This window comes from Sinohyriopsis cumingii, chromosome 9, assembly GCF_028554795.1.
Source record: "Sinohyriopsis cumingii isolate HCF-2022 chromosome 9, ASM2855479v2, whole genome shotgun sequence".
NCBI classification, from domain to species: Eukaryota; Metazoa; Mollusca; class Bivalvia; order Unionida; family Unionidae; genus Sinohyriopsis; species Sinohyriopsis cumingii.
In genome coordinates this window covers 46803771-46818669 of record NC_142969.1, presented here as the reverse complement: position 1 = coordinate 46818669, position 14899 = coordinate 46803771, and the positions used below count along the sequence as shown (strand labels likewise).

Here is a 14899-nt window from a genome sequence, read left to right as displayed (position 1 = left end):
ATGGCGGAATATCGTTTTTTAGACACAAACACCGACAAAAAACGACGGCACATTGAAAATTATGGTTTATAGTAAACCTACGCGTACCGACCATTACCTTGATTTCACTCGTACCATCAGATCCAAAGTCGTTACATCTGATCCAACAGATTTAAAACAAGACCTAGGCCATATCAATGCTGCCCTCAAGAGTTGTCATTATCCGCAATGGGCGATTAAAGAAGGTTTTCAACATGCTGACCGAAAGTCCGAATGACAATACCATGGAAAGCAAACCAACTGGGAGAATAGTTTCGAAAGGTAGCATCGTCCTACGTACGTAAAAGGGACTTCCGAATGCCTGAAGCGCATTTTCCGACACAAACTTAACGTGTAGTTCAAACCGTACCGAATCCTAAGACAAATGGTGCTTCACCCTAAGGATAAGACTGATAAGAGAGATATGTGTGGACCTATCTATAACATTAAGTATGAAGGACAGGGTGAAAGTGAAAGCCATCATGACTACATAGGGGAAGAGGAAAGGACACTGAAAGCAAGATTTAATGAACATCGAAGACCAAGTTTAAATTCGACAGAAGTGTCACGGCACATCCACATTGTTTGCTCAGGCCGTACTTTAACTTGAAACTCAGCAAATTCCTAGATCGGGAACAAGCGTCTCGATACAATCCTAAAATGGCAATTTATGTTTGAATAAGTACCTTAGCTACAAACCTTTGCTGTTAAATATTTGCTACAAAACTAGAACGTGGAATACATTCTTAGAATTAGAACATATTTGTAAAACCATCTCACAGTTCTGCTCACAGCGCCACGAGAAATGTCCGAACTTAAATTATTATCGCAGTCCTATTTCACATTTTTCTCACTGCCCTAATATACTGTATTTCCTTTGACCTTTCAGATTGTATTGGATCCTGTACATGGTGTGATACAGCTAGATCCAGTAGCTGTCCAAATCATTGACACAAAAGAGTTTCAAAGACTGCGGTTTATTAAACAACTTGGCTGCACAGACTATGTGTACCCTGGTGCAACTCATACACGATTTGCACACAGTATTGGGTTAATATATCATTTTAATATTCCAATAACTAGTTTCAGATAAAACTCTTGTCAGCGAAAATTAATAATAATTTCCTAATTTCTATATAATTTTGCAGAATATCTCATACAACCCGTTTATATCTATCATAGTTTTTTCATAATATTAAACCTTTGCATTATCTTACGGAATGTCAACTTACACAATATTATGTAATGTCTGTGAAATCGTTAGAGACGGAGCCACAAGGGAGATTTAACAGAAGCTGAAGAATAAATTTCCTCTAAGACATTTAAAACAAGACAGTACCAAGAATAAATGCACCTTTGCGAAATTATATAATTTAATTGTAATTAAAATAACGATTTGTATTATTTGTGTTTTTAATTAATCTTGTTAGTAATATAATGCACACATTCGCAACATGTGATTGTACATACCGTTACACAGACAAAGGTACAGCGATTCCTTTAACCTAATGTTTTTAAAGATCTTAATGTGTTCAGTTGACTTTTTCGTAATGTATTCTCTATATTTCAGAATTGTTCCCTTTTCAGACATTTGTGTAATTCATTCTCTTTCATAAACCTACTAGTTTTAATATCTAAATAATATTTGTTATTGTTTTAATATTCTATGCTAATATTTTCAATCAATAATAACTTTATGAGCATTGAAAATATTCAAAATCTGATTTTTTAATCATCTTTTGAGTTGTATTTTTGTTAAATAGTCTATATTGTGAATGTAAAATAATTTACTAAAATCAACTGTGAGGACAAAATGGTTTCAGTTTTTAACCTTAACTTGATTAATTATTTTACAAATTTTAAAAATTCAAAAGTCAAACAAAAATAAAATTTGAAAACTTGTAAGAATTGTAAAATAACGTGGAATGAAGTTAATACAAGTCTTAAGTGTTCAGGAAATAAAGAATGATATAAGTTTCGACTGATACAATTTCCTTCAGGCTCTATTAAAACAATATTAAATCCGCTTACCTACACAAATGTGCACTTTGACCTCTAGCAGTTTTTATCTAGGGACATGAAGGTTACGCAGACTGTGGAATACAAGCAATCGAACTTGTTGATAAAGGGAAAGGGAGGCTTGTGCCATTTGTTTCTAGAAAGCGACCAATTGCAACTCTGTTCTCAGGAGCTAAATATAAAGGATATCCGTCGATGAAAGTCATGCCATTAAAAGATTTTATTTTGAACATTTTAGTGTTTATTTTCTTACCTGTAAAATGATTGACGGATTAAAGAGATTTGGCATCACAACGGGAAGTATAAAAATGGAGGATTGGGAAGAGGATTGCATACGAATTGCTGCACTTTGTCATGACTTAGGTACGTTCACTTATTTTCACTTTTTTAAATGAGGTAAGAACCATATTGTATAAGGTTTTTTATTCTAGGTTTAAAATACTAATCAAGATAAATATTTTGGATAGTGCTGAAGCAATCAAAGTCTGTATTTATCTGCATAGTAAAGTAAATTTGATGCTACAAGGCCTCCAACTACATTTAATTTTCTAAATCTTTGGCTTACAGTATTATACAACTTTTACCTAATTGTATCCATGCTTTAGTTAGCGTCCTAATACCTTCAAATGATGATACGAAAACGCATCACTAACCAGTTTTAACACGTTTTTTATAACAAACTCGTATGCATCTTTGTTAGGCAACTATATGATAAAAGCGGCATCTTAACATTGCATGGAACATTTTAATAATCGAAATACTTAGAGGACAAGTTCAGAAATACAGCCTAATATCTGAATCAGAGATGTAAGACCTTTCCATCATAATTTTGTAAACTCAGCTTGAAAATGGGACTGACATGCCTAAGAAATAATGCCATGACTCGACTTGTTATCGGGGTGTTTGCAACATATAAGTTTAGTATCTTCATCAGAAGGAGAAACCATGTATATTTTGACAGATTGTTATTAGTATAAAATTTAAAGAAAATATATAAATGTGAAATCCAGTATGTAGATATAAATCCTGCATAAAATGTATCAAAGAAGCTAAACGATCTGAGTGCATTGTACATCTATAAGCCTATAATCACCTGACTATCTTCATAGATATATATTAAATAAACACAAGATCCTAGTAATGGTATGTCAGATTTACATGCAAATAAAACCTCTACAACCTGGATATGAAGCCTACATGTTCCGCACTACGTGTCACTCATTTTGAGGTCAAGACAAAATATTCACGCATCAAACATGTAAGATCATGAATGCCACACTTACGCATCTCACTAATCAATGTCTATTACATGGTATTACATTACTCATTTTTCTAGGTCATGGACCGTTCTCACACATTTACGAAGAGATTTGTCAAGAAATGTATGGAGAGGAATGTCGATGGAAAGTGAGTTCGAAACCTCGCTCTGTTAATAATTTATTACTACTTTTTCTGATCCTACTTTTTAGTCTTTGTTAAGACTTTATGGTTATAAACCATGTAACAGAAAGAAGCAAAAGCGACAAGTTTCGTAAAATTTGAGAAATAGTTTAGTTATCAAAGTTACAAATGAAAGCGTGATTGGAACTTACAGTATTATAAAGTTAATCTAAAAAAAGTAAAAAAGTCATTGAAAGCCATATTTGAATGAAAAGTTCCTTATAAGTCTGAAATCCGAAAATTTACCGGTCCTTCAAGACCAGTGACGTCGTCAAGATGGCTTTGTCCAGAATTTCTTTGAATAATTTATCACAGTTCCATAATAATATTCATCCCATAGCAATTATGGTTTTAGTAAATTATGTGCAGTTTCATATTTTATATATTGCCACTCGTTAAATATTACCACCCACCGCTTGTTCTCACCAACACACACACCTACTGAACAACACCGCTATCGGAATTAAACACTGAAAGGCACTCTGTTCTTCTGGAGACATTTAACATAGCGGGGAGAAGTACAAAGACCAAGGTAATTACAGTGAGTGGCTTACTTTTGCAAACAGAAAAATAACTCTCTAAGCATGCAACAAGTGTCCTATCCTAACTGATGTTTTTGCTTTGCAGCATAGCAGCACGTCGCTCTTTTCTTCACTATTTGTTCTCTCGATAAATGTATTGGATAACATAACAATGAATTTTGTAACTAAAACCTTGTCTTACGCCATCTTCTGGCATTGCTCGAGAGTCTCGATATCATTATCAATAACAACACATTACACTAACTGAATTACCGTTGGATAAAAAGTATGCCACAGAATGTTTCTAGCTTTTCTTATGTTCTTGTCTCTGTCTTGTTCAATATCTAACTATATTACCTCTCAAATGTCTAATTTCTATAATGGACATGAAATTATTCATATTAAATACCAAACTATTTTTGTTAATATATTGTTTAAATTCCCTTGGTCCAGTAAAGTGTTATCTGTAATGCCGAAGTTCAATACACCCTCGTGATCCGTAACGTTAAAATCCCATATCAAATAATTACTATTATTTCCTGTATTTATATGCTCTTCTACATTTCTGTCTTCACAGCCGAATCGTGACAGCAATATTTCTATTTCTGAAAATGCTCCTGATTTGTCCGCACTCTTATCTGCGGACGACATATCTAATAGCAATAATGTAATGATTGCGTTGGTACAGCATATACACAAAATATGACTCTGTTGTAACATTAGTGGAGCTTTAGTTAACGTGGATTTGCCACAAATCATCGTGTTTTTCGATGGAGGGCATTTAACTAAATTATAAAATGTGGTTTTTAATTAGGTACAATTCCATTGTATTAATATATGGGTCTTGTGTTTTCATCATTATTTTCCTGGGTGAAGTCTAAGGAAACATTAGTTGAACAATGTATCCTTTCTGTTAAGGTTATCTTTTATTGCCAAAGGAAATGTGTGTCGTTTCGCTGTGAAGTTGTTTTTAAAATATTTGATTCCATGGTAAACCCTATATTGTGTTATGGTTCAGAAACTTGGGGACACGTATTCAGAATGTACTGAAGGTATTCCTGGTGTTTCTGCAAACAATATCTAGTAGCATAATAATGTATTGTGTTTTTTTAAAAAAAAACTAAATGTCAAACAAACAACGTAAAATATAATAATCTTACCATAGACCAACATAAATCTTATCTTCCGCCAAATTCTGGGCTTGTTTGACCGTGTATTAAGTTTCTGTCTTGTATACCATCAACGCATTGAAGAACTAAAACAGAGTTGCCTCTGAAATTATTACTTCCTTATAGAACGCAAAACCATTACCATATTTTGACATTGCCTGACTGAGTAACAAGGTCTTGCTGCATGTTTGACTAAACAGAGCCAGCAAGATTGCAATAGACTTGCCTGTGAAACGAGATTGACATTAAAATACTATGTTCGCTTTTGACAAACTTTCTCGTATCAGATTTTTGTACATCTTTCACACGTATCGATTACATTGAAACTATATTGAAGGGTTTTCTGTTCGTCATGGTTATTAGTCTTAACTATGTTTTAATGCAAAATGCAGCAATGCGACATTTGATATGTAATCTTCCCCAGCTCCCACCAACTCTCATGATCAACAACCATCTCTAGGGAAAAATAAGCTGATTATCAAATTGATTGTCCGTTTCTTAGCGAATAAAGAACGCCCGCTCATCAGGATACAGTGATCACGTAACCCGTCCGACCGAATGCCGAATCTGCCTGCCGAATAACATACAAATAGCTCGAATATATTTATTATGTGATTGCCTTGCAAACTGAAGTGCAATAAAGACGAGAGGTACATTTAAGAGAGCACGTTTGTTGCATGATAAAAACTTACTTCGCGCTGATATAACACTGTTAGTAGCAAAGATACTTTTCCTTAATATGTCGGTACCGGTATGAAAGGCAACTCTTAAATCATAAGAACAAAATTAACACTTGTCCGGGAATATACCCTTACAGTTAAGAACCTGCCTGGGTATCAAATTGAAAAGTCAAAAATGTTAAGTTAATAAATGTGTGCAGTCCTACAAATCTGAATGTAATATCTTCAGTTTGAGTAAATATTTAACAGTAATGCACCTGGAATTAAATGGATGAGTTCTCTGTAAATGAAATGTATTGCCTCTTGGTCGACTCCGTGAGAGTTTGTATCCCCATGTTCTCTATTTTAACTGATATATCTTATCTCTCTATATTTACGTTTTAGTATTTGTGTGAATAAAGGATTAATTTTTGTTTTAAGCAATATTTTTTCCTACTAGATCACAAGAAATGCACAAGACTTCTTGCATATAAATGTTTGCCTTCCTTTATATTGACATAATTATCTTGCAAGTATCTTTCTTCTGTATATCGACTGCTATTTCGTAGAAGTCACAGATTTATATCAGATATATTTTACGGCAATATCATTCGGAATTACAGCATCAAGATATGTCCTGTCGATTGGTCAAAAGAATCTTCAAAAATCATCCCGAAATCTTAGGAACACTAACGAAAGAGGACCGAACCAAATCAATACGCCTTATCATGAGATTGATTATGGTACGTATACTCTATGTTTAAATCCCAAATTATTCAGAACAAAATGGGTATCTGTATGTGACACTTCAACGTGAGTAATAATTCGTTAGTACTAATGCAACAAGAATCAAACGGATTACTTTAAAAGTACAGTTTGCGTGTAGTTCGATTCTATGAAAATATATATTTCCATGTTCTCTATATTCAATGATATATGTTGTTCCTATGTCTCTCTATTATATATTCCATGTTCTCTATTTTCAATGATATATGTTGTTCCTCTGTCGCTCTATTATCCATATAATGCGCGCAGGGGAATAGGGGAAGGAGAATGGATAATGTACAATAGTTCATCTAACAAAATGCATCATTCTGATTCATGTAGTGATTAAGTAAATGAAAATGCTAATCGTATTGTTTGTACTGTTCGTTTTGTTTGTTTTTCCCCCTTTTTAAGGTGTATTGCTCTGTTTTCATTGGGCTTTGTGTCGTTGATTCAATCAAGACCATTGATAAATCCCTTTGTGTGTCGACTATTGTATTTGTTTATAGCTGGAATAATGACATAGATGCAACTTGTGTATACATCTCAGGCATTTTTTACAATTTTAAACTGCTTTACAATGTTATGGCCGGTTACTGTAAGAATTTCAATGAATCATAAATTCAAAGTTAGGAGTGTGCGCCCCTTCATATTCACCTATCTATTTCAGGGCAAAAAGATCTCGAAGATGACTGATGAAGAAAAGAAGAGGGCATATATTTTCCAGGTTCTATATTACATTTCTAAAGCTAATATATACTTCATTACTTTGTAATTACATTTGCCATGGAATCAAACTAATTAATGAATAGTTTTTCACTATTATCAGTTTTCTGGACATAACTATTAGCAAAGCTACCTAACTACTTGCAAAATAAGTAGTAATGCCCATCTTCATTATTTTGACCGAGAAACGTTTAATAATACCTGCATAGATATACATGTTAAACAAAAGAAAAACTGGAAATGTTAAGCGAAACAATAATACCATATATATAATTTTTGCTCAAGGCCAGCGAATCTGTGAGCATGAAATTTACACGATAGTAGTAATTTCGCATTATCTCAAAATATCAAAATATGTTAATGTGAATGTATGGACCGTTCGCTTCATACAAAGACCGCGAAAAGTTCAGTTTCCCTTGATATTGTACATATACGAAACAAGGAGAACATATTGTTTAGAATCAAATCAGCATGCAGTTTTTTAGCTTCCTCATAGTGGCGTTCGTCTAAATAGACTATAGAAATACAAAAAGCTTTAACTGTCTTCTTGCAACTTTCCAGATTTCCCATAATTTTCAATGTGCTTTGTCGCTGTTAGTATAAGATTACATATGTTTTGTAACTAAACATGTTAAACTCTTTATAATCTGAATCAAAGCACATGCATAAAAACTCATAAATATTTCTTTGATTTCAGATTGTTACAAATAAGGAAAACTCCATTGACGTCGACATGTGGGATTACTTATGCAGAGACGCCATGTATTGTGGCATGAATGAGAGGTTCTTGAGCGAGAGGGCCATCTTGGGTGCAAGAGTTGTATTGACCTCAAGTGAACCACTAGTCCATCAAATAGGATATCCAGAGAAGGTATACACAAAATGACATTACGTTTGACTTTTATGCAACATGGTAAACGGTACAAAAACGAATGCACACACATATATGCTACCACTAAGCGGGGCACTTCAGTATAAGCGGAAGTAGCTGAATTCTCTGAATATTGGGTCTGACCACCAACATATTATTTTGCTATATATTAGCTGCATGCATTTCTCCAAGCTGAACTCAGACGAATATTCCAATGACAAATATGATCATTAGTGGTGACATAGCCATTATAGTGCATTAACACATACTAAAACGTGCCAGGTATTACCATACATTTGTTTTAATGACAGTTGATCATCTTATGTTACTCGTATTGGCTCTAATAAATAGTAACAAAAGAGAGTGAAAACAACAAGCTTTAAAAAAAAATAACAAGTAATTTATTTCCCTGGAATAACACTGTAAAAATACCGTTTTAAGAGTCAAATCCAAAAATCATCCAAGAATAATCCACGAATTAAATTTTAGAAGTCCTAGTAATGAAATGTTATAATGAATTCAAGTTGGAGTCCCGACCAAAAATCCAAAATGGAAGCCGATGACGTATATTGTAGCCTTTATGTAATGGATGTGTCTACAGTGTTTCGTTGATTCACAAACAATATTCCCGTGTTTGAATTTCCGAATAAAATTTTAAGACATGTCTTTGTCCAAGAATTCTGTATGAGCACTCTAATATTTTCAGGAATAAGAATTAATGTTTTAGAATCCAAATAATTTATAAAAAAAAATAAAACGTAACTCCAACTGGTCACAAACACCCACTTTCCAGTGTAAAAGCCCAACGGACTAATTTCTCTACAGACAAAGGTTATACAGCAATTTAAAACGCAAAACAGATTGCCGGATGAGGGTCAACTCTCCAGAATTTTGAGAACAGCGTAGAAGTGTTTACGTCTAAAGTCCCATAATCCTAGTCAACTTCGATTTCACTAATATCATTCACACTATAAGAATGCATTAAAAATAATTCTTTACTTGATTATCAATCAAGGCCAGGAACTAGGTCAGCAAAAGATACAAATTTCGGTGTTTACAAGTGAACAGTCAGGCCAAATTAATTTCTGGAAAATATCAAATTCCTTGTAAACAAATTTACATTACTTTGATACGTAATGAAATTAAAAATAAAAAGATTATTTTAGAACAAATAAATTAAATCAAATATAAATTAAACCAAATATACATAACAAACAAAGCCTGGCAGGTGCATGAATCTACTATGGAGCAATAAAAACATGGTTCCTGACCATATTTCATACTAACTTTGACTGTTAACTTCCATCACGTTACTTTTACAAGCACAATAAAAGGCATCTCAAAGTATTGCCTTTTTCCAATCATTCTAACGTAAAAATCGGCCGATTTGATGAATCTTTCACAGTGAAAGGTACAGATTAACATCACCACTAAATTTAGATATAAGTACGTGGCTCTACACAAAAAGAGAAATATTTTATCCTGGTCTGACCCCATATTCAGAATAGGTTTTCGGGGTACGGTGGCTGGCAGAACCTGTGAGCACCCTTCATTGCATGTCAACGTTGTCAGGAAAACAACAGGAAAATTCATTGCGAAAGTTGTATTTACAGTTGGATGGTGGACATAATAAACTGGAAATGCTAATACTGAAGAAGCTTTTTGAAGTTTCGCACCGTAAATTTTTGGCATGGCTTCCGCCTCTTAGACTCCTAGCCTACTTATTTACACTTCGATCAACGATATTTATGGATTCCGCACGGAACGTTAGCCAAAAGAAATGAAGTTGATTAAACGATAACAACACTAACGCAGCAGAATTGAGTCGATGCCAATCGGAATACAGCCGTTACGTTATATAAACGATAACCAAACCTATTCAAAATAAGTTAAAATTATTATTATTCTCGTTGTTTTCCCCGTTAACTTTACATTGCCAGAATCGTGTAGTATTGCTCGATACTGAACCCTTGCGCCAATACACATATAGCATTCACGTGCATAAAAGAACTACTTTCTATTGTAAAGTAACACTGAACGCAGACGCCTGCACTTTTAATTTGTAAACAAATCGTGTACACTCGCGTAAGAGGCACTTTACGTTGTGGTTGTTTAAATTTGTTTTTGAATGAACTAAAACAGATGTTTCATGGACTGCCACATACCTGTTGCTTTGGCACATTCCGCGTTAATACAGTGTTTCGGATTTAGGCTAGCTACGCTATACAACAGACGCAAGAATATGTCCTTACAAATAACATACAAGTGACAAGTCATTTACTGTCTTCTTTAGCTGGTGATAAGAATGGCAAAAAATATACATACAGTTTTACATCTTGAATTTCCCCAAAATGTACTTTCTTAGTTCTGCAAATCCGAATTACATGAGCCATGTCATAGGTTCTCAATCTTGATTACACATTTCGAAATTGCACTGTAATTTCGATGATAAGAGCAATTACATCCTCCTTACTGAACTCAAAATGAATAAGCATTACATTCCATAGCGTCTTTTTGATAATTTCAATTGAAAGACTTCATATTTCCCCACAGTATGATTTCAAACATTCAGTGACAGAAACAGAAACACATTTGCAGATGTCAACGCTTCACCCTAGCTTCTTCAATCCCACGTATTTCATGTAGAATTGTCACATACAAATCCAGTCCATAATCACAAAATGTCGTAGGATCGATAAAAATACAACAATCTATTCATTCCAGATCAAATGGAAAAGCTGTTGCAATGCACATTCATTCACAATATGACTCCAAATTTCAATTTTAACTAGACACGGCATTTTCTTTCAAAAGTTACGTCGATCGCGACTAAGTTCAAATTTATCTGGGCGGGGTTATGTTCGCAGTAATGATGTTGTTGTTGCGTAATGATGAATATGCGCTTGTGTATTTAGTTTGGAATACGGCATACATTCATTTAGGTTGTTTCTTGTAGTGTATTTTGTTTATGTAACTAAGCCTTAGGTAGATTAAAAATTGATCATATAATAATAGTTTTACTGCATTTGTATGGGAAAATACGAACTCGTTTTGTCGGATGGATATACTGCACTCCCAAGGTCGTGCAGTATTCCATCAAACAAAAACTCGTTCATATTTTCCCATACAAATGCAGTAACCTATAAGTACTACATAAATGTCTCCAGATATTGCTTTATTGCTTAATGAACACAAAAAATAAAACATTCAGTTGGTCTTTCGTTCAGTCAGTCTCTTCAACAATGACGTTTCTGAGCTATCTAAATGTCTTGCTATTTTGTTAGCCATTTCAAAAAATAATGATTACCTATTTCTTACGTTGTATTTATATTGTTGCAAATGTTATTGCTTGGTCTAAGTAAAGTCTAAAACCTGACATTTTTCACAAGTGTATGAATTAATCCGATGTTGACCGGCGACATCCGTGGGTCAGCCGATATTTAATGCGTGCTTTATCTTCTTAGATAGGCTTTAAAAAGCGAGTCTGCCTCTTTTCGGTTCCTCTGGAACCAATTTGTGCACCACATGCAAATGTTGATATTATTAGATTAGTCAATAACCGAATTTGTAGAACGTACCACATCATTACTGTTTGAGGAATCCGGGAAAGATTACAATCATGAGCGACCTCTTTGACTGACTTAAGGGGTGGCACCTCTTCATTCAAAATTGAATATTTGAGCGTCGTTTACACCAAACATCTTATTTCAAAGAACAGTATATGTCAGATAGCTTCGTAAACAGATCATTTCTATCGTTTCAAATTTTTGTTTGATTGTAAGAATGGTGTAATTTATGACAAACGGCGATGTATGGGCTTTAAATTTCCATTAAGTATTTAAGTCTAGTGCCAGTTTGGTCGAATTTTACGACCATGTGTTTCTGATAATAGAAAAAAACAGAATGTTTGTTTCCCAAATAATAATTTTCCTTCTTCCAAACTTTAGGATGCTTTGATGTTCTACAACATGTTCCAAACAAGAATCACACTACATCGATACGTCTACCAGCACAGAGTTATCGTTTCAATGAAACTGATGTAAGTAATCTTTACCTCTCGGTATTATTGGCTTAGACTGTGCGCACTATCGCGTGCCTGTTTAATAGTTGAACCGCGCAACTCCCAACAACCGTTTTGGACCACTAACGCACTAACACACGTGATTAGTTCTGAATTGAGTTGAATATTCTACACATGCACAGTTACTGCATGTTGCTTCTCAGCTTGCACTACATGGGAATATTGTCGGTTTCTTCAAGTGCATTGCTTCAGTCAACACTTGAAGTGTTTTGTATCTATATAGGTTAGGAAACATATGATAGCATTACAACACACATTATATACACTGAAAAGCAACCATTTTGGCTTCCTCAGGCAGGAAATGTCTAATGCCAAAGTCGATAGGAAATGCACCTGCTTTCAGCAGCTTGTATAAGCAATATAGTAGTCTATATGATATACTATAGAGAAATAAAACCATTGCGCATGCATAGTTATTTTTTTCACTGGCAACCTCTGTCGTTTTGGGGAAGATCTGAACGAAATATTACTTTTCGTATATGGATTTTCTTTCATCAGAGATGTAATTATTGAAAATCTTGAGCAGCTAGATCTCTCTACAAACTGAGTAGCAGCGAGTGCTTGAATTACATTCTCAAATTTTTTAAAATTTATTTATTGACGAGCATATGTTGAATAAGGCTTACACAAGGTAAGTAAGAAATCAAAAACAAATGATAATGTTTTTACAACATATTTATTAACGTTGAATCATTGTTAAATAAACATATACACATGCATATATATGAGTCAATCAATCCTAAAGATTAGATTAGCATGATTTAATTGATCTCCTAATCTATGCTAATCTTATCAAATATGAATACTGAATACTGCTAGACCGTGTTGACGCCATTCATAAAGTATTTTAAATTATATAGCAATTAGAGATATTTGTATTTAACTGTCACCAAGAGCATATGATCAACGTTCATTAATCATGATATCGATTTTATAAATGTAAATTTGCTTCTTTCAATTCCGTCTGTGCTTGAAGCGCAATTTTTAACACTTAAGTGATATTTTAACATGATATAATGATATCAGCTGCATCCAGGAAAACTTACACAACAATATTGATTATATATTCAGCACACAACATGTCTGACCAATGCACATAAACAAATCATCATGTTATCATCCTCCATCCAAGAGTTACGGACACAATTTTGAATATTGCATCAGACAATAATATTCATAACGTACTTGCGTTATTTCTTTAATATTGTCAGTATTGATTAGAATATTTATTTATAGATGTGGATAACCAATTATAATCTCTCTGTGTGCTCTAAAGAAATAACATTCAGCATTTGTCAATGTTTTACTTAAAGGTTAAAAGATATTTTCAAGGCCTCTGGATCAGAGTCGACAACGCAAGGGTTAGTAACGTTTATTCTTTTATAACTATTTCGCTCACGCACTAGAACTATTGCCATTATAGTATTGAGCATAAAGGTACGGCAGGAATTCCAAGTTTACATTTTATTAACCTCTGAACCTGGAACAATGAATATCACAACTGAAAAATAATATATAGCTCATATTACCAAAGGAATAGTAAAGTAATGATGTTTAAAATAGTATTCTAGAATCATAACTGCCACAGCATCCACGCGACGACTTTAGCAACAAATATATATAAATATTTGTTCCTTTCACAAGCAGAAATTAAATAGTACAAGACAGTTTTGCCTATTTGTAAATTATTTTGTGCACAAAAATCCATCCTCCATTGAATCCTGGAAGATATTTTAAGATAGCAATCAACGCAGAGTTCATTTTACAATTTGTATAAATAACTTCATTAACACGATCATGACTCTAGAAAATGATGTGCGTTCAGTAGAGGTAGGTGCTGAAATAAAGTCAAAGTTGATAAAATCACTTATAAAAGATAGTTGTAAATTATTCCATATATGTCCGAGGATACCTCACGTGCATACAACTGTAAACATATATTGATGGCATACACCCATACAAACATCCATATACACAATCATGTTCCATACATATATATCTACATGCATGCATTCATACATCCATCCATCCTTACATACAGACATCCATACAATCACCATACAAGCATTTAAAATATAAACATATATACATGCATACATACATACAAACAAACATACGTAAATCCATCCATCCATCCATTTATACATCCATTCATCGATTTCATCGATCGATCCATACATTCATATATACATAAACACATACATGCATACATACATACATACATACTTACATACTTACATACATACATACATACATACATAAAATGCAAACAATACATACATAGATACAAACATACAAGCATACAAAACGAACGTGCATACATACATAGATACATAAATATATACATATATGCATACAAACATACAAACATACATACATACATAAATGCATACATTCAGACATACATGCATACATGCACACATACATCCATACATACATACATACATACACCCAAATAATATGCATGCATACATACATCCATCCGTTCATACATATATCCATCCATTCATTCATCATGCATAAAACAGATATGCATACATACATACATATATACATACATACATACATACATACATACATACATACATACATACATATATACACACAATACATACAATACATATATACAC

General features: G+C 33.5%; 1 protein-coding gene across 1 annotated transcript in view; it reads left to right on the top strand.

Annotated features, from left to right (window-relative positions):
* The window catches only part of LOC149791745 (deoxynucleoside triphosphate triphosphohydrolase SAMHD1-like), a 42438-nt gene that overhangs the window by 12653 nt on the left and 14886 nt on the right, over positions 1 to 14899 (top strand). Inside the window, exons 3-10 of the mRNA XM_089970242.1 lie at positions 908 to 1068; positions 2276 to 2400; positions 3374 to 3444; positions 6450 to 6569; positions 7262 to 7318; positions 8015 to 8188; positions 12136 to 12227; positions 13583 to 13630. Coding sequence (XP_089826368.1) covers positions 908 to 1068; positions 2276 to 2400; positions 3374 to 3444; positions 6450 to 6569; positions 7262 to 7318; positions 8015 to 8188; positions 12136 to 12227; positions 13583 to 13630 — 848 coding nt within the window. The remainder of the gene's footprint in view (positions 1 to 907; positions 1069 to 2275; positions 2401 to 3373; positions 3445 to 6449; positions 6570 to 7261; positions 7319 to 8014; positions 8189 to 12135; positions 12228 to 13582; positions 13631 to 14899) is intronic.